Here is a 24,902-nt window from a genome sequence, read left to right on the forward strand (position 1 = left end):
GATCCCACACACAGCTAAAGGGAGATGGGCCCAGGGTTTGCCTGGAAGCTGGGAGCATCTTTACCTTCTGGATCAGGCAGGTGATGTAGAGCAGAAACCTATCTGAGCTCCCGGCAACAGTTCTCATTTCTTTGCCCAGAAGTCGCCCTCCCTCAGGGGAGCCATGTAGTGGTTCTTGCAGTCAGACCCACTGATGGGGACCTTACGTACCACTGTAGGGACCAGGCTGGGCTAACGGTCACTGGCTGGTCAGAAATCCCCTTGGAGTGGGACGTTGTGAGCAAGGCCGAGGGCCAATCCATAGGCCACTGGACCTTCAAAGGAGTCCTCTGCCGTTTTTAGCTCTTGATTTCCGAGGACTTAGAACACCCCATCTGGCTGGGGCTAATTATAAACCATTCTTATCTGTTCATTAAAGTAGGAGCCTAAGGGGGGGAACACAGTTTACCAGCCTAATTATAGCTACTTTAAGTACTCAAAAAATAATACATTAAAAAAAAAAACTATGATTTTAAACTTTCCCCTAGTTCAGTCTAAATGAGTGAAGTTTTCAAGTAGATGCACAAATCAACAGGAAAGAAAAATGGTAAAAGTAACCACAGCTGGAGCCAGCTGTGGGCGGCTGCTCTCTCCATTTGGTGCGGTGACCCCTGGTTCGTGGTCTTAGATGACCCCAAACTTTAAATAGATCATGTTTCTTTTTCCCCTTCCTCCATCTCTTTCCCCCGTCCCCTCCCACCAAACCTGTAGCCTAATAGAAGGAGGGAGAATTCTTCTTATGTTGGGAGAAGGGGAGCAGAGAATGATCCAACTTGGTGGAGGGGAGTCTCCACATTTGTTAATGAAGTCACAGGTGCAGCCTTTATCCACGAACGTCCTAGCATGACAGCCATCTGCCCTGGGAGGTAGTGGGTTCCCTGTTCATGGAGGTGTTCAAGGAAAGGCTCAATGATTACATACTGGGGATGTTGTAAGAAGATTTCTGCTCAGATCTGGGTTTGATTGGGTGACTTTGGAGCTCTTCTCCCATGATTTGGTGATTATGTGACATGAGAAATTAGAGATCAGGTACCTTCCATGTACCAGGCACTGTGTGCTTGAAATGGAGAATGGCTGAAGCAGTAGCTGCCCTCAAGAAGCTTCCATTCTATTGGGGGATAAAATGCCACACTGTATAAAGGCTCATTATTTTCCCTAATTTTTTTCTAGAAAATGACAAGGAAACAGGAAATCCTTTCAGAGCGCAACAAGGCAGGGGTGTTCATTCCCCCACTTTTAATGTTCATTTCTCTCATTTGATCCTTTCAGTATTTCTACAAGATAGGCAGAACATACCAGTGCTCATTTAGCAGAATTGTAAACTGAGCACTTAGAAATCATAGTATTTAAAATGGGAAGAAACCAAGAGTGTGCTACTAAATACTTAACAATCAGCTCTGTGGAAATGGCTGTAAAATTTATTCTCTAAAATTAATAATTCCTCTGTCACTTTCTTAAACACTGTCTTAAAGACAGTACATTGAGATGATTAATTTATAATATTCACTGATGCAAATGCTCACATTGAAAATTTGATTACGAGTTCGCCCCAGAGGGGATCTTGGTGCTCATATGGGTACATTTTTATAGATCTGAAAACTAAAGTTGACCGAGATTAGGAGCCAGGTGTCCCGTGTTCCCACCCTGTGCTTTTCCCCTCTTAGGCATTTTTTTAATCTGGCAGGGGAGGGCGGTCCATGACCCCTGCTCCTTTCTCTGTTTGTGCTCAACGGTTTCTGTTATGTTTCTGTGAAGGGTTAATGTCTGCAGGTGGGGAGCGGCGCGGGCTGCGGACCCGGCTGCTTACCCATCCCCTCGCGGCCTGTGCTCTTAATGCAGTTTTGGGATTCAGCATGACGGAAGCGGCAATGACTGTGAGCCCGTTGGGAAAAAGCCTTTCATCATGTCTCCACAGCTCCTGTATGACACCTCGCCCCTCACCTGGTCCCGCTGCAGCCAGGAGTACATCACCAGGTTCCTCGAGTAAGTACTCGCTGCCGGTTCCCCCATGGGTCCTCTCTACGCGCTGGATGGGGCGGGCTTGTGTCCCCAACCCTCTGCGGGGACGGGGAATGTTGGATTTCTCAGCTGAGGGAGACCCCGCCTCTAGACTTGGGCCTGGGCAATAAGGTTAGACCCTCAGGGATTCCATTCAGTCCAGAAGTTATTTATAAATGATCTACTGTGTGCGAAGGCGCTCTGTTGGCTGTTGGAAACACAGAAAGAAAAACAAACACAAAACCAAAAGTTTCTTTTCTGAAGAAATTTACCTTGTACTAGGGCTGGCGTGGGGAGGATGTGGAATCCAACCTACATACAGATAAGGGACTAAGAGATGGGGGAGGGAGAAAGAATGAACAGCTGAGGGACCAGGGGGCTTTAGGAAGGGGATGGGCTCTCGTCTGAACCCAGTGGGGAGCCTCAGAGGCACAGGAGTGAAGAAGGAGGCACTTTCCACAATGGGGAACAACCCGGCACAGCGCGCCTGGTAGGGGAGCAGCTGGCAACTCAACCTGCCTGGAGCACATCTGAAGGGAGGTGAGGCAAGAGGCATCGAGGGATTCCTCATTATGTTCCAGGCTGCACGGGTGAGCAAAGGGAGTGCCTGCCTTTAAAGAGCTTCCATGCTAATGGGGGCAAGAGAACATGTGAAAGGCCGCTGAAAAGCTGGGAAGGAGTGAGGGATGTGGAACGAGACCTGCTATCCGCTCCCCCGAAGTGTCTGAGATGCTCTTGCCTCGACTGTGGAGGACCTTACATGCCAGGTTCAGGAGGTGGAGGCAATGGGGAGCTATTGAAGGCTTCTGAGCAGGGAAGTTACATAGGAGTTAGGTTACAGGAATATGAATGGGAATGTCCCAAATCTGACCTTGCCACCGGAGCTTTCTTGAGTGAGTATGAATTTAGGGATAGAAAAAGTGATGATAAGCTTGATCTAGTTCATCCTACTGTCTGAATACTTGTCTGTGTGTGTGTCAGAGAGAGATGGGAGAGGAGGGGATCCAGACTGGTGGATGCTCTGCTTTCTGACTCCGTGAGGGATGCAGTGGTCCTGGAGCCAAAGGGACCCATGAACCCATCTTCTTCTGGAAAATTCTCCAACTCTAACTCAGATCAAATAATGCCGAATTTGAGGTCCTATGTGAACTGATGCAGAATGAAGGAGGCAAAGTCAGGAAAACAGTACAGAGCTCTGACTGCAATAATAGTAGTGTGAACAGTGACAGCAAAAGCCAGAATAGTGTGTGATTGTCATTGCCAAGATTGGCCTTTAAAGGATGAGAAAGTCTCTCTGTCTCTCCATCCTTCTCTTCCCCCCTCTCTGTCTCTTTCTTTCTCTGTCTCTCTGTCTCTGTATCTTTTTTATCTGTGTCTCTCTGTCTCTGTCTCTGTCTCTCTGTCTCTGTCTCTGTATCTTTTTTATCTCTGTGTCTCTCTGTCTCTGTCTCTGTCTCTCTGTCTCTGTCTCTGTATCTTTTTTATCTCTGTGTCTCTCTGTCTCTGTCTCTGTCTCTGTATCTTTTTTATCTCTGTGTCTCTCTGTCTCTGTCTCTGTATCTTTTTTATCTCTGTGTCTCTCTGTCTCTGTATCTTTTTTATCTCTGTGCCTCTCTGTCTCTGTCTCTGTCTCTCTGTCTCTCTTTCTCTGAAGGGGTGGAAGCTCCGGGTGTGGAGCGTGTCACGTACCGTCGGACTCGGTGGCCGTGTCGGTTAGCTTTGTGGTGAGCTGTTTTTCTTTCATGCTTTTGAAAAATATTTTCTTTGCCCAGGCTGAGCTGCTGGGGAGGGCCGGGGTATGTCTGGCCCCAGAGCTGATGTAAAGCCCAGAGCAGGCCTGCTGCTCTTCCTCAGAAGCCGAGGTCCTCCCTGTCTAGGAATGGGCAGTTCCGTGTCTGAGCTCTGCAGATGACCTTCCTGGGATGGAGGGTTTCTGTTTGTTTTCTTTTTCCTTGTAAACACGTCCTAGAAAACACAGAGCCCTGTGTGTCTGGACTGCGAGGGGGCCGGGGCAGAGGGAAGAGGGGGACCAAGCTCTTAGACATTCAGAAAAGCACTTCCTGCTTTCTCTGTGGGTGTCCGGTCGCCCACAGAAACCCTCTGGCGATAGGACACCCACAGAGAGAGAAGGCAGGGGGAGGGGGGCGCAGGTGCTGCCTCTTCCATGAAGGCTCTCCTGATTCCCCTCCCACCCTTCACTGCTCTGTAAGGACTGGGAGTAGTTCTGCTCTGGACATCTCCTCAGGAGAGTGGAAGCTGCTTAAAGGTCGGCTTGTTTCATTCTAAGTACTTATATCCCAAACCCTAAGCCCAAATGCACATTGGTATATAGTAGGCACCTAATAAATGCTTGCTGACTGATAATGGTACAGCTCAGAACCATTCATTCCCACCTCTGCCCTTCTGAATGGAGCTGAGAAGGGCAAACATCATCCTCGAGGATGGTGGGACGAGGCGGCAGGGCCCGGACTAGTGGGCTTCTCCCCAGGCTGGAGTGAGGAGCTAGGCAGGAGGCTGAAGGCCCAAGAAAGTGTCCTTGTGAATGCAGGGAGCCCAGCTGGCAGGAGGATGTGATCTCCCCCAAGCCCTAAAGCCAAGTCCTGCTTTGTTCTCCGGGGACCACACATGTCCAGGCTCCTTCAGCCCTGGCCCCCCTAAGTAACTTTGCCTGGGATGGAGACATTGCTCTGGAGAACAGTGAGGTCGCTGTGAAGGGCGAGGAGGAATGTCTCTCTTGCTCAGCTTTCAGGGCTCACATCCACTTGCCTGAACCACTCAGACCACTCAGAGGATCTCAGAGCTGGGCAAGGCCGAGGTCACCCACCACTCTGGAGATTTTGCGCCTGTATTTCAACATGACCGTGAGGCTGGTCCGGTGGTATTCCATTGTAATCGTTGTTTGTTTGGCTTGGCTTTCTTCACAGTATACCAAGTTAGAAAAGCCTTCCCAGGGCTCATCATTTCTAGTGCAGTAGCAATATTCTTTTATTCGTATAGCACAATTTGTTCGGCCATTGGATAATCACTGGCTAACCTCTTCCCAATCCTTCTTTCCCCAGTCTTTTAAAATCACAAATACTATGAATATTTTTGTACATATAGATTTTTTTATTATTATCACCGATCTGGGGATAGATAGTCACATGTCTTGATTTCAGTGATTTATTATATTCCCAAGGCTGTAGCCCAAAGGAGCCCTCGTTACTGTGATGCTAAGAGCAAACAGAGAGAAATGTTTTGTTCCAGCAAAATGATTACATTTAAACGCAATAAATAGGGTCAAAACCTCGCTTTTGCTTCAGTTGGAAGTCTCTGGCTTAGTACTCAAGGGTCTGATTTTCATCTTGAGATAGTTCTAGCTGACTATAGCCCAGTCTCTCATTATGCCCCAATAAAGATCAGCTCTTCTAAGCATAATGATTGCCTCGTTACCAGATTAGTATTTTAAAGTGAGGCAAAAGCAGAAAAAAAATGCTGGTTTCCAATAGTGGAAACAATGCAGTAATGGTGGGCTTTCCATTTGTCTTAGAAGGATGCAACAAGGGCGCTGAATCAAGGCTGGGCAGAGATGGCCAGTGGAGAGATGGTTGGAGCCAAGTGCACCCGAGCCACTGGTTCTCACCTGGCCATCTCTAAGGATGGAGATGTCCCCAGAGCTCTGCTCTCAGCTCCTTGAATACCAAGACCAGTCTATCAGTTCACAAACATTTATTAAGCACCTGCTGCATACAAGGCTCCACTCTCAATGTGGAAGACCCAAAGATGGCTATATAGGATTCTGATTCCAGTGTAGATACCAAATGATCCCTGAGAGCCCACCTGATTTTGATATTCCATGATATACTCCAAGGTTTGCTCTCAAGGAGGTCATTATCTAATAAGGAATAAAGGCAAGTCTTAGCACTGATGTTGATGATGATGATGATGATGATGATGATGATGATGATGATGATGATGATGATGATGCAAGAACATTTATTAAGCACCTACTGCATATCAGGCTCCACTTTTTTTTCATTTTAATTAATTTATTTTACAAAAATTTATGCATAGATAATTTTTCAGCATTGACAGTTGCAAAACCTTTTGTTCCAACTTTTCTTCTCCTTCCCCCATCCCCTCCTGCAGATAGCAAGTTGACCAATACATGTTAAATATGTTAAAGTATAAGCCAAATACAATACATGTATATGTGTCCAAAGAGTTATTTTTCTGTTCAAAAAGAATCAGACTTTGAAATAGTGTACAATTAGCCTGTGAAGGAAATCCAAAATGCAGGCGGACAAAAATAGAGGGATTGGGTATCCTATGTAGTGGTTCATAGTCATCTCCCAGAGTTCTTTCGCTGGGTGTAGCAGGTTCAGTTCATCACTGCTCTGTTGCAACTGATTTGATTCATCTCATTGTTGAAGAGGGCCACGCCCATCAGAACTGATCATCATACAATATTGTTGTTGAAGTATATAATGATCTCCTGGTTCTGCTCATTTCACTCAGCATCAGTTGATGTAAGTCTCTCCAAGCCTCTCTGAAATCCTCCTGCTGGTCATTTCTTACAGAGCAATAATATTCCATAATATTCACATACCACGATTTATTCGGCCACTCTCCAATTGATGGGCATCCACTTAGTTTCTGGTTTCTTGCCACCACAAAAAGGGCTGCCACAAACATTCTTGCACATGTGGGTCCCTTTCCCTCCTTTAGGATCTCTTTGGGATATAAGCCCAGTAGTAACACTGCTGGGTCAAAGGGTATGTACAGTTTGATAACTCTTTGCAGGCTCCACTTTCAATGTGGAAGACCCACAGATAGCTATATGGGATTCTGGTTCCAAGGTGGATACCAGATGATCTCTAAGAGCCCATCCAATTTTGAAACTCCATGATTGCTTTACTCCAAGGCTTCCTCTCAAGGAGATCATTATCTAATGGGGAGTAAAGGCAAGCCTTGGTGATGATGGTGATGATGTGTCAGATCAGAGAGGTGCCGTGGGCTTTATTATGAAAAGAAATTTGAAGAATGGATATCTCAGTTCAGGAAGGCTGTCTGGAGAAGGTGAGCCTTGTAGAAAGGAACAGAGGTGCGGGTATCTTCAGGCATGAGAAATGGTATCACCAAATATAATGACAATGCTACGGTGACAAAAATTATTATCCCCCTTCCATAGATGAGAAAACTGAGATATTAATCCAGAGTAAACAGCTTGTTTAGGACGTACAATGTAAGGAGATGGACTGTCATCGCAAGTCCAGGACTTTTCCCACTACAAGAAAAAAGCTGGCTGTGTGTACAAAAATATAGCAGCTCTTTTCTCATGGCAAAGAGTGGGAAATTGAGAAATTGCCCATTAAATTGGGAATAGCTTAATAAATTGTGATGTGTGATTATGGGGAAAAAAGCTTATTGGGGGCAGCTAGGTGGTGTAGCCCTGGAATCAGGAGGACTTCAGTTCAAATCTAGTCTCAGACACTTAACACTTCCTAGCTGTGTGACCCTGGGCTAGTCACTTAATTCCAATTGCCTCAGCTAAAAAAAAAAAAGAAAAGAAAGAAAGAAAAGAAAAGAAAAAATATTTTTTAACAAAGGCAGAGGAGATTGGAGAAGGCAGGGCCAGAACCTGGGACTTTGAAAAGTTTCTTCTGCTGGAATATAATGCACACAAAAGGGATGCTGGTTGGGGGAGAGCAGCTGACCAAGAAGTAAGTCATCAAGGGTTTATTTATTAAATATGTGCTTAGGTATGGGACAAGGTGGGCTACAAGGACAAACTGGTAGGACAGAGTCTGCCCTTCAGGAGCTTATGTACTGCAAAGCTAGTTGGTGACCTAATTATACATTGTGTATAATCCACCCTGCTTGGGAATGAGGGTGTACAGATAGTATTACCCCCATCTTACAGAGAGGAAAACTGAGGTTCATAGAAGTTTTTGTGGCTTACCATAGTTACAGTCAGCGTCAAAGTCAGGATTTTGAGCCAGATCTCTCCTGACTCCCACTTACTTTTCCAGCTGGAATAACTTGGGTCCAGATTGTGCAGGGCAAGGAGTTTGCCTGTATACTCCAGGCTGGGAGGAGTGATTTACTGGGGCCTGGGACTCGGGGGAGGGACAGGGTGAAAGCAATACTTTAAGGAGCTTACCCTGTCAGTCTACATAGTATGTTAGGATGTAAAGATAGTTTGCAGGGGAACCAAGCACATCGGGATGAATTTTGGAGAAAAATCATTGGCTTTCCAGCTTCCCTGGGGCTGCAAGGAAAAGTCCCTTACGTAGTGAGCAGTGGAGGGGGTTGGCTGATTGCAGGTCCCGTCTTGTCCGGGATGATTCAGAAGAGTTATATCTCTGGGGTGAGGCCCTGGAAGCAGGGAAGCTGGCTAAGAGATTTATGAATCAGGTGCTAGATTAGGCCTAAATTGCCAATTTCCCTTTCTGATAAAAGTTACAGGTGGTTTTCCTCCTGAAGCTTCAGAGTCCTAGCAGGCCCTTAGAGGCTGGAACATTGGAGAATCTGGAGAGCCAAAGTTCTTCCTTAAGGCCTTGGTACCCCTGCAGCATTTCTCTGGTGGCAAGGTTGCTTTAAGGCTGGAGGACTCAAACTGTCCATTATTACAACTAAATGTGTCATTTAGGCTTTATATTTGTTAATCTTGCTGTCTTTTCTTGATGATCAAGCCTTTCAATACAATCTTCCCTTGTCACAATGAACAAAAACCCAAACCAAAAAAAACACAAAAATCTAGCATTTTTTCCATCTAAGTTGGGGTATACCCGTTCTGTGTGGTAGTCCACCACCCCTATTTTGAGCATACTTCACCATGGATTCTCTGACCTGCACTGATTGGCATTTGAATAGCTTTCATTGACATTTGTCTTTATGTCACTCTAATCATCCTGTACCTTTCTTTCTCCAAGTCCTTCTTACTTCACCCTGTATCTGTTTATGAACTCTTCTCAAATTTCAGTTTTTTTGGTTAATATTTTCTTGATGCTCCTCTCCTTTTTTGACATTCTTGTTCCATTTCTAAAGGGAGCTGATGTTCACAATGAGTGGACAGATAGTCACCGGCCCCGGCAAGTTTTTGTTAAGAGGGCCACTTGGGGGGCTTAAAATGGGCAGCGTGATTGCTGAGTCCCTGATAACAGCAACCAAGGGGGTGAGAGAGGAAAATCCTCACAGGCGGAGAGAAGAGCAAGAGTTCAGATTTCCACAAATGGACAAGAATGGATCCCACTCGCTGGAGATCAATGAGTCAGACAGCAAAGACCCCGGACACATTACTGAGGAGATGATTAGGAAACACTTTGAAAGGGAAGCAATCCTACACAGCCAGCGTTTGGGGCTTTGTTAGGGACAGGTCAAGCTAAGCTCAACTCATTTTCCGTTTTTCCCCAGAGGACAAGGTTTCTAGGTTAATAGATGGCAAAAGTCTAGAGATAGAGTTTAGCTAAATTTTAGCCATCCACATGCCAGAATGTCCCTGACTCATTATGACAATCCTCCTGGATTATTTAACATTTTGCCCCAATGACTTGATAGAAAAATAGATGGCCTACTTTAAAAAAAAACTTATAAATGGCAAGCAGCTCATAAGGATAGCTGACACATTGCCTACAAACTCAGGATCCAAGAAACTCTTCACAACCTAAAACATAGTGCAAAATCTACTAAGATCATGATCATCATCATAATAATAACAATTAAAGTTAGTTCTTATACACATATACAGAGACATATATATATATATATATACACACACTCACACACAGACACACACACACATATATATATTATATAAATATATATATATACATACACACACACACACATATATATATATACATACACACATACATATATATGGAGCATCCACTATGTGCCAAGAATCATGCCTTATTTGATCATCATGGTAACCGAGAGGTGGTTGCTATCTATAATTCCATTTTACAGATGAAGAAACTGAGGCAAATATAAGTGACCTCCCCAAGGCCACATGTCTGATAAGTCCGAGGCTATATTTGAACTCAAATCATCCTAACTCCAGGCTCAACCCTATATCCACTGTGCCCCTTGGATCCCAAGGTGACATTTAGGAGGAATAAATATAAAGTCTTAGGTTCAAAAAATCAACTATATTAGTACAACATGGAAGAGGGCTGGTTGGACAATGATTTGCTGAAAGAGATCTGGGAGGTTCCAGGGTAATGCAAGCTCTGCCTTAAGTCAATCATGTGAAAACATGTATAATGCAAACCTAGATGGCATTTTGGGGTGCCATATCTGGGATTTAAGAGATGTCCAGTAACCAGGGCTAAAATTCAGTTCCTTGCTATTCTGCCCTGGTTAGTCCATCTCTGGAGGATTTTGCTAACCAGTGTAACCGGTAAGCCCTCAGAGGAGGGGAGCTAAGACAGCCAGATCCTTGAGTTGATGTCATAGGAACAGTTGAAGGAACGGGGCAGCTATATCCTGGTTAGGAGGACACTTAGGGAGATTTAGTTGCCTTCAAGTATTTGCAGGGCTCTCTCTGGGAAGAGGGATTTCATTTGTTTTGCTTGGCCCTAGAGGGCAGAGTTAAGAACAATGGGTGGAAATCCAAGGGAAGCAAATTTAAGCTTGATAGAAGGAAAAACATCCTTCCAATTAGAGATATGACAGAGTGGTGCGGGGCTGCCTCAGAGGCAGGGACCCAGTTCCCCTCACTGGAGGCCTGTAAGACAGGCGAGATGGTCACTTGCTGGGGTATGGTAAGAAGGGATTCCTTTTTGTATACAGATGGAACTGAAGGGCTTTTTCGAAGTCCTTGAAAAGCCTACATTTTGTCCCTTCTCCCTTATTTTCATTGTTCCCTCCTCCCTTCCCATCCCATCTCGCCTCCTTTCAGCCTTCCTTTGGGTTCCTCACCTTCCATATCCTGTAATTCATTCTGGCTATAAAACATCTCTCACATCAGTCAATTAACCAATCAAAAATCATTTATTAATCACTTACTGTTTTTCAATTATTTTCAGTTATCTGACTCTGTGTTTGGGGTTTTCTTGGCAACAGTACAGGAGTGGTCTGCCATTTCCTCTTCCCGCTGATGTTACAGATGAGGAAACTGAAGGAAACAGGGTAAAAGTGACTTTCTTGGGGTCACCCAGCCAGTAAGGGTATGAGGCCTTCTCTGAACTCAGCTCTCTCTGACCCAGGCCTGCCACTCTATCCACTTGGCCATCTAGCTGTCCTTACAAATTAACCATTTAATTAAGTTGGGCACTGGGATGTGCTGGGGCTACAAATACAAAGAATGAAAAGATCCCATCTCCCATTGAATTTAAATTTTAAATCCTCGCTTCCTTCCCTATTATCTACCCTTGGAGGTACAAAAGTACTGGGTGTGTTGAGGAAAGATAGGCGATTTTTCTCACATCTAAATTCCTATGGTGTGTCTCCAAGGACCCTGGATAAATTAGTAACAGAGCCAGGTTTTAAACCAAAGTTCCCTGATCCCCTCAGTGTTTCTTTTAAACAGTTCATGTTCTGGTAAGATACCTGGGGCACGTGCCAACAACAGCAAGATTTGGGCCCTGAGGCACTGGGCCAGGCTAGGAAAACCAAGGCTCCGGAAGGCTTTGCGCTATATTGGCATCTCCAGCTCCATGTATCTGAAACGTAAAACTGCTCTGCCTCTCCCTGAAGGTCTCTCCTTCCCAGACTTCCCACATATCCCGCTCCTTCCCAGAGTCACCCAGAATCACAACCCCAGAGTCATCACTCTTCAGTACTCCAAACCCAATCCATTGACACAGCTGATGAATGCAACTTCCAAATCTTTCAGGTGCATCCTTTTCCTTCTTCTAATGAGAGAACTTGCTCTGACTTCCATTCCCAAGCCACTTAGAACAACGTTGTTATAATGAAGTTATTCACAAACATGGATGTTTCAGTATGCAGAAATAGGCAAAACAAAACCCAAAATGAGGATTGCATGTTAAGAAATAGATATTAGAGTTGTCATGACAGGAACAAAATTGTCCTGTTTTTGTCCCCTTTTGAACTTTCTTCTTCTCTGTATTTTAAATGCTTTATTGACACTTTTCTATTTTTTTATTTGCATCTCGATCTTGAATCATCAAAATTAACCTCCCCATACACACGTACCCTCAGAACAAATAAAATATACTTAAACAAAGCACACAACCCATTGGCTGTATCTCTAAATGTGTGCACTATTCTGCACCTCTCTACTCCATCATGGCAAGTTTTTTCATTATTTCTCTTCTGAAATCATGGCTTAGTTATTGTCTGCAGGACAGTTTTGAAATTTTATGAAGCTGTTTCACTTGACATTTTCATGGATATTGCATAACTGTTCCCCTGGTTCTCTTCTCTTCACTCTGCATCAGTTCTTACAAATCTTTATTCATTCATTCATTTTAAAAAATTAATTTAATTTAATTTGATTTTTTATTTCATTTATTTATTTATTTATTTTTAGTTCTTATAAGTCTTTTCTGGTCGCTCTGAATTCATCCCCCTTCCCATTTCTAATGGCACAATTTTGTAATAGAGTTTGTTCAACCAATCCCCAGTTGATGGACTCCCATTTTGTTTACAATTCTTTGTTACCATAGAAACTGCTACCATAGATACTCTTTTACATGTGGGTTATATTCTCACAACAGCCTAATGAGCTGAATAATATAAGTTTTTTTTAAACCAACATTTTACAAATGAGGAAACTGAGGTTCATTGAGATTATGACTTGCTTGTAGGTGGACAGCCAATAACTATTGGAGTTGAGATAGGATGGACATCCTCCTAACTCCCAAGTCTAGTGCTCCTTTCCCATGTCGCTCGGCTTTCTGGGACAGATCCTTCCTTGTCGGGACCATCCCAACCAAGATAACTTGGTATTGGCTGTTCTTATCACACTCACCATTCCGTGCTTTCATCCTCTCCATCAGCCTTTCCACAGGCTGACCGAGGAACCTGGAAAACTTGAGTGGATATAAAACCAAACTGACCTTTAGCGCAGCAGCCGCTTGTTGACCTGCTAATTGCCTTGGGAATACCCGGTGAATGGTGGAGTGATTCGTTCCTGTCCTCAGATATCTCCCTAACTGGACGCCCCACACAGCCAATGGAGCGGGGGAAAGCAGGCGGCCCATTGTATTCTCGTTCCTGCTTCCAGTTGCCCCCCACGGGAGAGCTTTTGGTCTGGGCAGAGAAGGAATTCAGCAGCTTCGCTTGCGGGCAGCCCAATCCCTCCCTGGACCTGTCTGTCTTTGGCTCAAAACCTGCTGACTTTGGAAGCTTCTCGGGGGGGAATCTCATGCTGCACCGTCCTGGCGGGGTTCCTGGTGGATGGCGTCCATCAACTCCTGCCAGGGACAAAGAGCAGAAGGGGAAAGAGAACCTTAGGTGGAGGAAGGAGAAGAGCCAGCCGGCGCTCCCACTGTGTTTTCACATAAAAAGGGGGGATGGGATGGCTGGGTAAAGCAAGGCCACCCAGATATGCAGCCTCCCAAGGATTACTCTGGCTTTCTAGCCTATAGCCTCCCAGCTGTCTAGCGTTTGAATAATATTAATATTCATCATATAATAGAAAGAATCCCTTATGTGACTTGAATGCTTTTAGCATTCATCATTTCATCCAATCCTCCCTGAGCCCTGTGAGACAACATAACCTTCAGATTATTTCATTTACAGAGAAAATAGAGTCTGGCTCTGTGGCAGACATTCAAAACCTTCTCAGATTTCCCTCTACCTAGCTGTGTTATCTTGGACAAGATGCTTCCTCCTCTATAAAATTGAATCCAGGCCTCCTCTAGTTCTAAAATTCTGCATCCTAGGATTGATAAAGCATCATCCGGTGGGCTCCATCCAGCCCCTTTATTACCCAAGGTTCCTGGAGCAGCCTCAGCCTGCTCAGTCCCTTTACTGTACCCCCAATACATTACATACTTCTTTCTGTCGGGCCCGTGCTGTCCCCCAACTCCTCCCCCATCCTTCTCTTCCTAACAGGCCCAGAGGGACTCACATTCATCTCATCTAGGAAGCCTTCCTCAGCCATCCCGGCCCATAAGTATCTCTCCTTCCTCCAAATTCCTATTGCAATTAGGCTGAAGTGTCCAGTTAGCTCTGAATGACTGTCCAGATGTTTCCTGCCCATCAGTCCCCGCTCCCTGAGCAGACCCCGCACTCCTGGGAGTGACTGTCTTTTTCTCCTCTTCCTCCTACATTGCCTAAAATGGCCAGGACATATTTTCTCACTACCTCGTTGTTGACTGACTAATGGAAAAGAATCCCCTAATAACCAAATGATTTGACAGAGGTTGGGGATTTTTACAGAACCATAGACTACAAGCAAAAGGCGGCTCAGTGTAACAAAGACTGAGTTTGGGGTCAGGAACACCTGGCTGGGTTCAAGTCTGGCCGCCAACACTTATTAGCTGGTGATTCTGGGCTGAGCCTCAGTTTCCCCATCTGGAAAATGCTTCTGAGGTCCCTTGTACCTCTTGATTCACAATCCTATGATTGAGATTAAAAGGAGCATCCAAGATCCTCCTGGATCATGGGTTATTAACTCCCATGTTCTAATAGGAGAGGAGCTGGTAGTCGGCAAGAACAGCTCATACACAGATGAATGTACTCCAAGATAGCATTATGAATAAACATGCTCATGGAATATATGGCGAGGGAGGAAATCCTTGGGGGGAGCCATCAGGGGGAACTTCATGAAGAAGCAGACACCTGAGGTGAGCTTTGGAAACTCCAAGCATGGAGCTATTCTGCCAACAAATCTCCAGTGGTGACCCAGCCAGGGCTCGCCACAGGTCTGGCCGCTGGACTACTTTTTTGTAGTTAACTTTTGATAGAAGCAAATTCTAGCCCAACCAAAGCCTCTGGACAGACCTTGGGATGGCCACCACCACCACAGGATGCTGGGTTTAGAAGGCAGGAAACTCAAGGGCTCATTCTAGCCCATTCCCTCCTCTTGACAAACAAAGTGAGACCTGGAGAAGTGACCTTATTTGACTCAAGGTTACCCAGCTGGTACGATCAGAACTCTGACCCCAAATCCAGGGAGGAGTATGTCATATAATGAGAGGGGTCTTTGCTGCCTCTGCTATTCTGTCCAGCCCCACGGCCAGGTGGCCACTTAGTGTGCCCGACCCCTCAGTCACCAGGGGCTCCAGCTACATGGAGTGGAATGCTGCCCCCTCCTCATCTGAGGGTCAACAGCCCAGGGAGAAGCCAGAGCCTGGCGCTGCAGGGCAGCTGTTTTCCTTCCTCTCCATCTGTGCAGGGGGAAGGACTTGGGAGTCGGCCAGTGCAGCTGGGTTTTCTGAGGCCTGTGGCCGGGCCATCTCACTTCCCAAACAGCCTCTTGGGATGAGGGGCTGGGTTATAATTAGTAGCCAATTAAATAGAAAGATGGCAAATTTCAGGCCCCCAGACTTCTGGGCACAGAAATGCCTGGCCCAGGTCTGTAGGGAGAGAGGAGAGGGAGGCTGTTTGGAGGAGAAAAAGTCAGGATTTTAGTGTTACTTCTCCAAGACGATTTCTCTCTTTGTACCCTGGAAGCAGAGAGGCAGGAGAATGGAAGGAACAATTGACAGCTCTTGATTCCATCGTGCCATCTTTCCAAAAGGAAATTGAGGTTGAGGGGGACAGTCATATAGCAAGGTAATGGTAGAAACAAGGCTATTTCAGGCTCCCTGCCCAGGACTTGTGTCACCATATCCATTGTGAGAATCCAGTAAAGGAAACCAGAGAAGGAAAGGGTAAACTGAGGCACAGAGAAGTTAAAAACAGCAATGGTCAGCTGTAGCATCTTCAAGTTTCTTCCAGCTTTAGCTCTTTCCCAAAGGGAAGATTTTTTTCTTATTTACCATGTATCCCGCTCGGTTCTCCCTTCTGCTCTTTGATTAATAATCCTTTGAGAGAAACATATAGTGATGGCACATTTCTCATTTAATCCTCACTGAAATTCAGGGATACAGGCAGGGCAAGTATAGAATTCTTTGCTGATAAGAAAATAAGGGTCTGAGTGAGTCCATAAACAATAATTAGAACCCCAAATTCTCTACTGGGCTTAGCGCTTTGGGGAGCCGTGTTTAAATGATCCAGAATTAGGGGCTTGATGGTCGCTGCAGTCCCCAAAGTCTTGTTCATGGTTCTAGTCTCCTTCCTTCCCTCTTTACTGCTCCCTAAATACCTCAGAAAATGGGGGTGAACATGGAGAGGGAGAATGGAGGCACTGGAAGGGAAGTAAAACCCCAAGAAAGGTCTCCTTAAGAGAATGCTCATGTGTAGCCTTTTTGGCAGCCAAAACAATTACCTGGGTAATTTGGGAGAAGGTTCTGGGGCTTAGACTACCGGGTGCGCACCAGCTTGCCCCCCAAACCCATGCCCAGCCTCTGCAGCTGGCCCCACAATGTCCGGCATTCCGCCAACTCAGTCACATATTTATCCAGCTGTGCTGGACATGGGCCTTCCCCGTGGCTCCTTGGAGGAGGGTCTTTCCCTGTTTGGCCAGACTGACATATTCAGAGTGGATGCTGGGACTGGGTCATGGAGATCTGGCTAGTGCGTGACTGCGTGTTTTGGGGTCAATCATTTCTCTTTAACAATCTGTAAAATGGACTTATTGAGCAAAATTCAAATGTGTGGTCACGGGAAGATGAGGCTTCTGTGTGTGAGACAATCCCTGATCTCAGTGAGTTTACAGTCTGGAAAGAGACAATGTATTCACAGATAGATACAGTATCTGTACAGAATTAATCCATGATGTTGCGCTGGGGCTGAGGACAGGAAACCAAAAGTGAATTCATACCTGCCCTTGGGAAGCTTACATCCCATCTCCTGAGATCATATGCACAATAGAAACCTGTATGTTTTCTTGGAAAGAAATCAGGGATTCTGAGAGGCAGAGATGTGGGGGGACTGCGTTCTGGGCCAAAGTGCAGAGACCAGAAGAAAACAGCAAAAAGAGCAATAAAATATTTCTAAAAAGGAGTGGTGTTTAATAAGGCAGGGAAGCTCACCTGGACGAGGGTGGGGAAGGTCTTCTTTTTTTTTTGTAATAATAGTTTTTTTTTTATTTTTCCAAATACATGTAAAGTTAATTTTCAACGTTCACCCCTGCAAAACTTTGTGTTCCAAATTTTTCTCCTTCCCTTTCCCTCCTTTCCTCTCCCCTAGGCAGCGAGTAATCCAATATAGGTTTAACATGTGCAGTTCTTCTAAACATATTTCCACATTTATTTTGCTATCCAAAAAAAAATCAGCTCAAAAGGGGAAAAAAGCACGAGAAAGAAAATGGGGAAGGTCTTATAACAGGAGCCCCTGGAATTTATTGGAGGGTGGGGTAACATGACCATGCTTCAGGAAGGTCACTTTAGCAGATGTGGAGGGAATGGTTTGGCGACAAGGGAGGAAAGGCAATTTTTTCTAGATTAAGACGGGACGAGCCCTAAAGAATCGAAATTGTCGAAATTCTCTCAAGGAGTTTACACTCAACTGAGGGACACAACGTGTTCATATATAAGTAAATAGAAAAGATTTCTGGTCATTTTTTTACTTGTGTTTGATACTTGGGGTTTTATGGGCAAAGACACTTCAGTGGTTGGCCACTTCTTTCTCTGGCTCACTTTACAGAGACGGAAACTGAGGCAAACATGGTGAAGTGACTTTCCCAGGATCACACAGCTAGTGTCTGAGGCTAGATTTGAATTCAGGTCTTTTCTCAACTGAACCAGTTATCTGCCTCAGTTACAGAGAACAGGGATTTAGTTTTCCCCCACCCGTGAACTCCTCAGTGTAGCCGATTTCCATTCTGAGCGTCCCTTCTACTCATGAAGGTCAATAACTTGTCTGCTACATGTCTTAGAGTCACCAGCGACATTACAAGAAGGTCATGTAGTATCAGAATTTGAACTCAAGACTTCCTGATTTCCAGGCCAGCCGTATAAAATTGCTTCAGAGGTGTTGGACACACTCAGGCCAGTTACTTGCTGGCCCACAACACTCCTGAAGGCAGCCCAGACCAGATTAAATCATAATTGGGAAATATTTAATAAAACATAATAGAAATACAACAAAACATAATGTTAATATATTGTTTTCTTTCTTTCTTTTTTTCCCCCTGAGGCTGAGGTTAAGTGACTTGCCCAGGGTCACACAGCTAGGAAGTGTTAAGTGTTTGAGATCAGATTTGAACTCTGGTCCTCCTGACTTCAGGGCTGGTGCTCTATCCACTGTACCACCTAGCCACTCCAATGTATAGTTTTCTAAATCAACACATGACCTTCACGGATCCCTATGGTTAGCGTAGCTGTCCCCATTTCTATTTGAGCTCAACCACACAGGGGTACACAGCAAGCTGCCTCTCCTATGTAAAGTTATCCCAAAGGACTTCAAGCCCTCAATGACCACAGGACTGCTGACTCCAGAAAGGAGAAATGGGGTCCATATAATGTCCTTGTGCTGACTCAGTCACACAAGGACACGCTGTACCCTAGAGATGGAGACTGGAGTAGGGGAGGATTGCCCAGGGCATTTGGTCCTGGGATTGCTGTTTGATTCCGAAATTCCCCTAAATCAATTGCCAATGCCAAAGGGAAGAGCTTGATCTGGGAATCAGAACCAGTGGGAAATCTCTCTGCCAGCCTGTTGGGCTGTGGGAATCTCAGAGTTGGATCTCCAAGGGCCCTGATTCACCCACTCCATGAAGGGGAAACCTGGACAGCCCATGGATGGGCGACCCTCTGGATATTCCCAGGCAAACCCACCGAGGCCCTCCTTAGCTCGAGCCCATGATCTCCCTCTCTGAAAACATCTCATCCCTCTTAGTTCTGTCTTTGGGGTCCATTCCCTTGCTGGACATGACCTCTAGCATAGTACGTGGGAAGAGAACTGAGTCTGAAGACTTGGGTGCAAATCCTACCTCTAGGGGCTATATTTGAATCTGTGATCAATAGATCAACCCTGTTCATACATTTCTTACGGGGTTGTGGCAAATTTCAGGGAGCTTATCCATGGGAAAGCCATAAGAAGCATCCTGGAAACAACCTGAAGGAATTATAATTGCAATGACATCTCCAATGGCTGGAGACCAGCTTGCTAGAAGTTTCAGACAACTGGAATTGGTTTGTAGTAGTCACTTGGCCTTGAAGAGAATCAAAGGGAAGAAAAGCTGCAATCTGGCAATTTATCCAGGACAGCTCTGACAAGAAGAGATGTGAGTTCAAATCCCTCCTGTCACACACTGGCCGTGTGACCTTCAGAGCCCCAATCCTCCCATGAGATGTGAGACCATCTAGGAAGGTTGTCATATGGGAGGTGACGCTCCAGCTGAGTTTTTAATTTAGCTAAGGAGTCTTAAAGGTGGAACAATTAAGAACCTAAAGCTTCACTTTAGAAAAATAAAATAGAAAAATAGAAAAAAAATCACTGACCATCAGTACAATTTTTGATTTCTTCTTCAAATTCAACCAGTCAAGCAGTCAGTAAAGATTTATTAAAGACCTACAATGTGCCAGGCATTGTGATAAGCCCGGGGTGGGGGGGAGTTACAAAAAGAGGCAAAAGACAGTCTCAGTCTTCAAAGAGTTCAGTCTGTGAGAATTCTGGTCCTGCTGGATGAGCCCAAGGTTCTCTGGGATTCTCAGTCAGCAAAGATGTAATCAGTTTTTGGTGGCTCCTAGACTCTGTTGTCTGAGGCATACAAATGGTCAGCCTCGTTCAGTGTTTTAGAAATGCTTCAGTTTTTGGAAAGATTGATACAGAACAAGGACCAGCATGTTCCTGCAGTCCCAGAGGCAAGGCAAGGGAGGTGTGGGGGCCGAGAGGCAGCAGCTGCAGCCATCTGCCTTCTGCGGGCACCGTGGCACCGTGGGCAGCGGACAAAAGGGCAGGGTGTCAGGACCTCGGCTGCTGTTCCAAAATCAGCCTGGTCTGGAAGTAGGATGAGAGCCAACTGAAGGCTCCGATGGCCCAGCTGTGAGCCCTCAGGGACTCTGTTACCTGAAGAGCTCTGCTTACACAATTGTGTTTACATTCTCCTTTGCTTGTGTGTGGGAAGTATGTGGTGGGTCATGGTGGGAAATCCTGGACATCCTGGGATCCCCCTCCAGAGCTGGAAGAGACCTTAGGGGTTATCGGATCTAGCCTCTTCATCTTACAGAGAGGTTGAGTCTGGAACACAGAAGTGCCAGAAGGACTAGAAAATAATATCTGTGTCCCACAGTTAGTGAGAGGTAGCTGTCTTAGCATCCCCCACCCGGGGTTGTGAGGAGGATCATGGAATAATTGTGAAATGCTTAGCACAGTGCCTGACAGAGTAATTATTGTTATTAGTCTGTCCAATTGTCAAAATTCAGTAAATAATATCTAACATTAATATTAACACTCAAATTCTGTAAAGTGTAAATGCTGGGGATACAAGCAAAGGCAAAAATCTAATACAACAGATATTAAGTACTTACATGCCTATTTTAATATATTTAACATGTATTGGACTACCTGCCATCTAGGGAATGGGGGTGGGAGGGAAGAGGGGATAATTTGGAAGGCTTTGCAAGGGTCAGTATTGAAAAATTACCCATGTATGTGTTTTATAAATAAAAAGCTTTACTAAAAAAATGAAAAAAAATACTTATAATACCAGACACCATGTTTAGTTCTGGATGTATACAGGAAAGGCTGTCAAGGAGTTGACAGGTTAATGGATAGAACTCATAGATAATAAGACTGAGACTCAGTGAAGTTTGGTAGAGCATGTGACAGGGAAAAGAAGGCTAGATTTGGAGTCAGAGGGCTTGAGTTTGAATACTGGCTTTTCATTTACTCTGCTGCTGTAACTTATCTAAGGCCACACAGCTTATAAACAAAATTGGAACTTTATTATTTTTAATAATTTTTATTAATATTTTTTTACTAAAAATTAAATTATTTTTATTAATTCCTTTATTTTTGAAATACATGTAAAATAGTTTTCAACATTTATCTTTGCAAAACCTTGTATTCCAAATTTTTCTCCTTCCCTCCTTCCATCCCTTCCCCTAGACAGCAAATAATCCAATTGTTAGGCCCTCTCTTGCTTAACTAATACTAATCGGTCCTTATTCCTAGGCCTATCAGAAAGAAACTGGTAAATATAATATCACTCTTACCTCTGCTTTGAGGTCCCCAGAATCCTCTGGCTGCTATCCCATAGGGAAGCAGTTTTAAAGCACAACAGAGCACCCAAGAGCTTAGGCGAACAAGCTTAGACTTTATTCACATGGTTCACATCTACTCTATGACCTCCTGCCTATCTTAATAGTATTCTCCCAGGCCAAGCTCCAGATGGTAAGAGAGAGATGGCACTCTTCCTGTCCAGAACTTATATGAAGTCTATGAGGTCACAGACACAAGCAGATTGAACTTGACTGAGACTTCAGAGCGAGATCTAGAATTCCCGCTGTGACTGGAGGTCCCACCCATGAAGGAAGTTCCTAAGTACTCAACCCCAATCACATCCGGGGAGTTCAGAGACCATTGGCCCACTTATATCTCAATTGCTCTTGCTTGACCTTTCTAGGACCCTTACATCAATGTAGTTTAAACATGTGCAATTCTTCCAACTATATTTCCACATTCATCATGCTTTACAAGAAAAATCAGATGAAAAATGGAAAAAATGAGAAAGAAAAAAGCAAGCAAATAACAGAAAAGGTGAAAAATACTATGTTCTGATGTGCATTCAATACCCAGTCCTTTCTCTAATTGTAGACGGTTCTCTCCATCACAAGACTATTGGAACTGGCCTGAATTATCCCATTGTTGAAAAGAGTAATGTCCATCAGAGTTGATCATTACATAATCTTGTTGCTGTTTACAACATTCTCTTGGTTCTAATCACTTCACTCAGCATGTGAGTCCAGGCCTTTCTGAAATCCTCCTGCTGGTCATTTCTTACAGAACAATAATATTCCATAACATTCATATACCACAATTTACCCAACCATTCTCCAATTGATGGGCATCCATTCAATTTCCAGTTTCTGGCCACTACAAAAAGGGCTGCCACAAACATCTTTGCACATGAGGGTTCTTTTCCTACTTTTATGATCTTTTTGGAGTACAGACCCAGTAGGAACACTGCTGGATCAAAGAGTATGCACAGCTTGATAGCCCTTTGAGCATAGTTCCAAATCGCTTTTCAGAATGGTTGGATCAGTTCACAACTCCACCAACAATGCATCAGTGTCCCAGTTTTCTCACATCCCCTTCAACATTCATCATTATCTTTTCCTGTCATCTTAGCCAATCTGAGAAGTGTATAGTGGTATCTCAGAGTTATCTTAATTTGCATTTCTCTGATCAATAGTGATTTGGAACACCTTTTCATATGATTAGAAATGGCTTTAATTTCTTCTTCTGAAAATTGTCTGTTCATATCCTTTGACTATCAATTGGAAAATGGCTTGTATCATAAATTTAAGTCAATTCTCTATATATTTTAGAAATGAGGCTTTTATCAGAGCCCTTGGATATAAAAACTTTCCCCTAGTTTTCTGCTTCCTTTTTAATCTTGGCTGCGTTGGTTTTCTTTGTACAAAACCTTTTTAACTTAATATAATCAAAATTGTCCATTTTATATTTCATAACATTCTCTAGTTCTTCTTTCACCATAAATTCCTTCCTTCTCTACAGATCTGAGAAGTAGACTATTCCTTGTTCTCCTTATTTGCTTATGGTATCACCCTTTATATCTAAATCATGAACCAATTTCAACTTTATCTTGATATACACTGTTAGGTGTTGGTCAATGTCTAGTTTCTACCATACTATTTTCCAATTCTGCCAGCAGTTTTTGTCAAATAGTGACTTCTTATCCCAGAAGCGGAGTCTTCGGATTTATCAAACACTAGGTTACTATAGTCATTGACTATTGTGTCTTGAGAACTTAACCTATTATACTGATCAACTACTTTGTTTCTTAGCGAGTACTAAGTGGTTTTGATGACCGCTGCTTTGTAATAGAGTTTTAGGTCGGGTACAAGTAGGCTACCATCCTTTGTATATTTTTTTTGTCCATCATTTTGTCCTTCCAGATGAATTTTATGATTGTTTTTTCTAGCGAAGTCAGGTCTCCTAGCATGGCACTCCAGCCAAATTACCACCTGGCTAGAGCTCTCTCTAAACCGTAAGATGCTGTGTAAACGTCCAGTGGCTCTTCTGCTGGACATCATCCTCTCTGCGAGCTTTGGACCCTGCTGAAGGAAGCAGCTGGCCCAATCCCTGGAGTTTGGGATGAGTCTGGAGTCCGGGGCTCAGCTGAAGCCTCCTATTTGGTCGGTTCTTTCTCTATTAGAAAAATTCAGGGAGAGGCTCTTAGCCTTCCAGACTTTTCCAGCATGGAGAATCCTTGTTTTTGTGTGGGGAACAGGGAGGAGATTGGGAGGACCTCCTAAGGGATAATCTTTATCCCCAAATTTGGGAAGGTGTTGAGGCAGATATCGGGGTTAGGTTTGTGATGTGTGTGCGTTTTTTTTTCTTCTTTGATATTCAAGAAAATGTCAGTGACTAAAACATACATTAACCTAGTTGTGTGTTTGGAAGGTTGCTATAGAAACCAGCTGAAGCTCAAAGGGGTTGGGAAGAGGAAATCTAAGAAGCAGAAGGAGTCAGAAAGCAGAACCGAAGGGAATGGTGGTCAACCACAGGACTGTCATAGTATATCTGAAGCAAAACACTTTATAGCCCAGGGGAGCCTCTCATTAAGGCTGCAGGAAAATTCCCAATCTTTGCTTTTCATCCCCTGGGGCTACCCCCTCCTTCCTCAAAGGGGGAGAAGTCTTGGGAGTGCCATTTATGGAGCAAGTGTGGGCAAGATGGCGTACATAGAAGGAAGCCCTGAACAGGGATTCAGGAGCCCAGATCCAACTCTCATTTCTGACCTTTAGGATTGGGGATTCTACACTGAGAATTGAATGTAAACTGTTAGCATTACTGTCTTTCTACCCAGGTTACTTATACCTTCGGAATCCAATACTTAACATACAACAAGAAAATTGGATTTACACACATATATTGTATCTTAGGTTATACTGTAACACATGTAAAATGTATAGGATTGCCTGTCATCTAGGGGAGGGAGTAGAGGGAGGGAGGGGAAAATTTGGAAAAATGAATATAAGGGATAAGGTTATAAAAAAATTACTCTTGCAAAACAAAAAAAAATAAGGATTGGGGGTTCTAGATTTAGGACCAGCAGGCATCCCTCACTTTACAGATGAAGAAATGGGCCCAGAGAAATAAAATGACTGGTCTGGAGTCACTTTTAAGGAAACTGATTTTTCTGGACTGGACTTGTAATTTCTGTCTCTGTCTTAGGGGTGTGTGGGGGGAAACAATTGGGATTTAGTGATTGACCAGGATCAGCTAGAAAGTGTTGTGTGTCTGAGAGCAGATTTGAACTGACATCCTCTTGATTCCAGGGCCAGTACTCTATCTACTGCACCATGGTTTTATAATTTCAATGGTATAAGGGGATCTCTTGTACCCACTGAGATCAGTTTCTACTGGGCAGCTTATCACCTTAGAAAGCTATCTAGAGATGAGGAGAGGCAAATGATCCATCCCTGGTCCCTAAGAGGGGTGACATCTTCCTAGCTCCAAGGATGGCTTTCCATCCATCATCCCTGGGCTGCCTTTTGTTTCATCCAAGAATATGCAGGTAATAAGAGGCCCAGCTGGGACCTGAGTTCAGGTCTGCCTTATCTTCCCCCCTGTCTTTCTTTTCAAGAAAACATACAGAGTTGTCTTAATTTGCATTCCTCTGCAGGGCTCATACATCAGTCACCAAGACTAGAACATCTGGACTGCAG

General features: G+C 44.3%; 1 protein-coding gene across 1 annotated transcript in view; it reads left to right on the forward strand.

Moving 5' to 3' along the window:
• ADAMTS7 (ADAM metallopeptidase with thrombospondin type 1 motif 7) overlaps positions 1-24,902 on the forward strand; it is a 153,552-nt gene that overhangs the window by 51,629 nt on the left and 77,021 nt on the right. The window contains exon 8 of the mRNA XM_074296446.1: positions 1,879-2,022. Coding sequence (XP_074152547.1) covers positions 1,879-2,022 — 144 coding nt within the window. The remainder of the gene's footprint in view (positions 1-1,878; positions 2,023-24,902) is intronic.

This window comes from Sminthopsis crassicaudata, chromosome 2 (assembly GCF_048593235.1).
Source record: "Sminthopsis crassicaudata isolate SCR6 chromosome 2, ASM4859323v1, whole genome shotgun sequence".
NCBI lineage: Eukaryota > Metazoa > Chordata > Mammalia > Dasyuromorphia > Dasyuridae > Sminthopsis > Sminthopsis crassicaudata.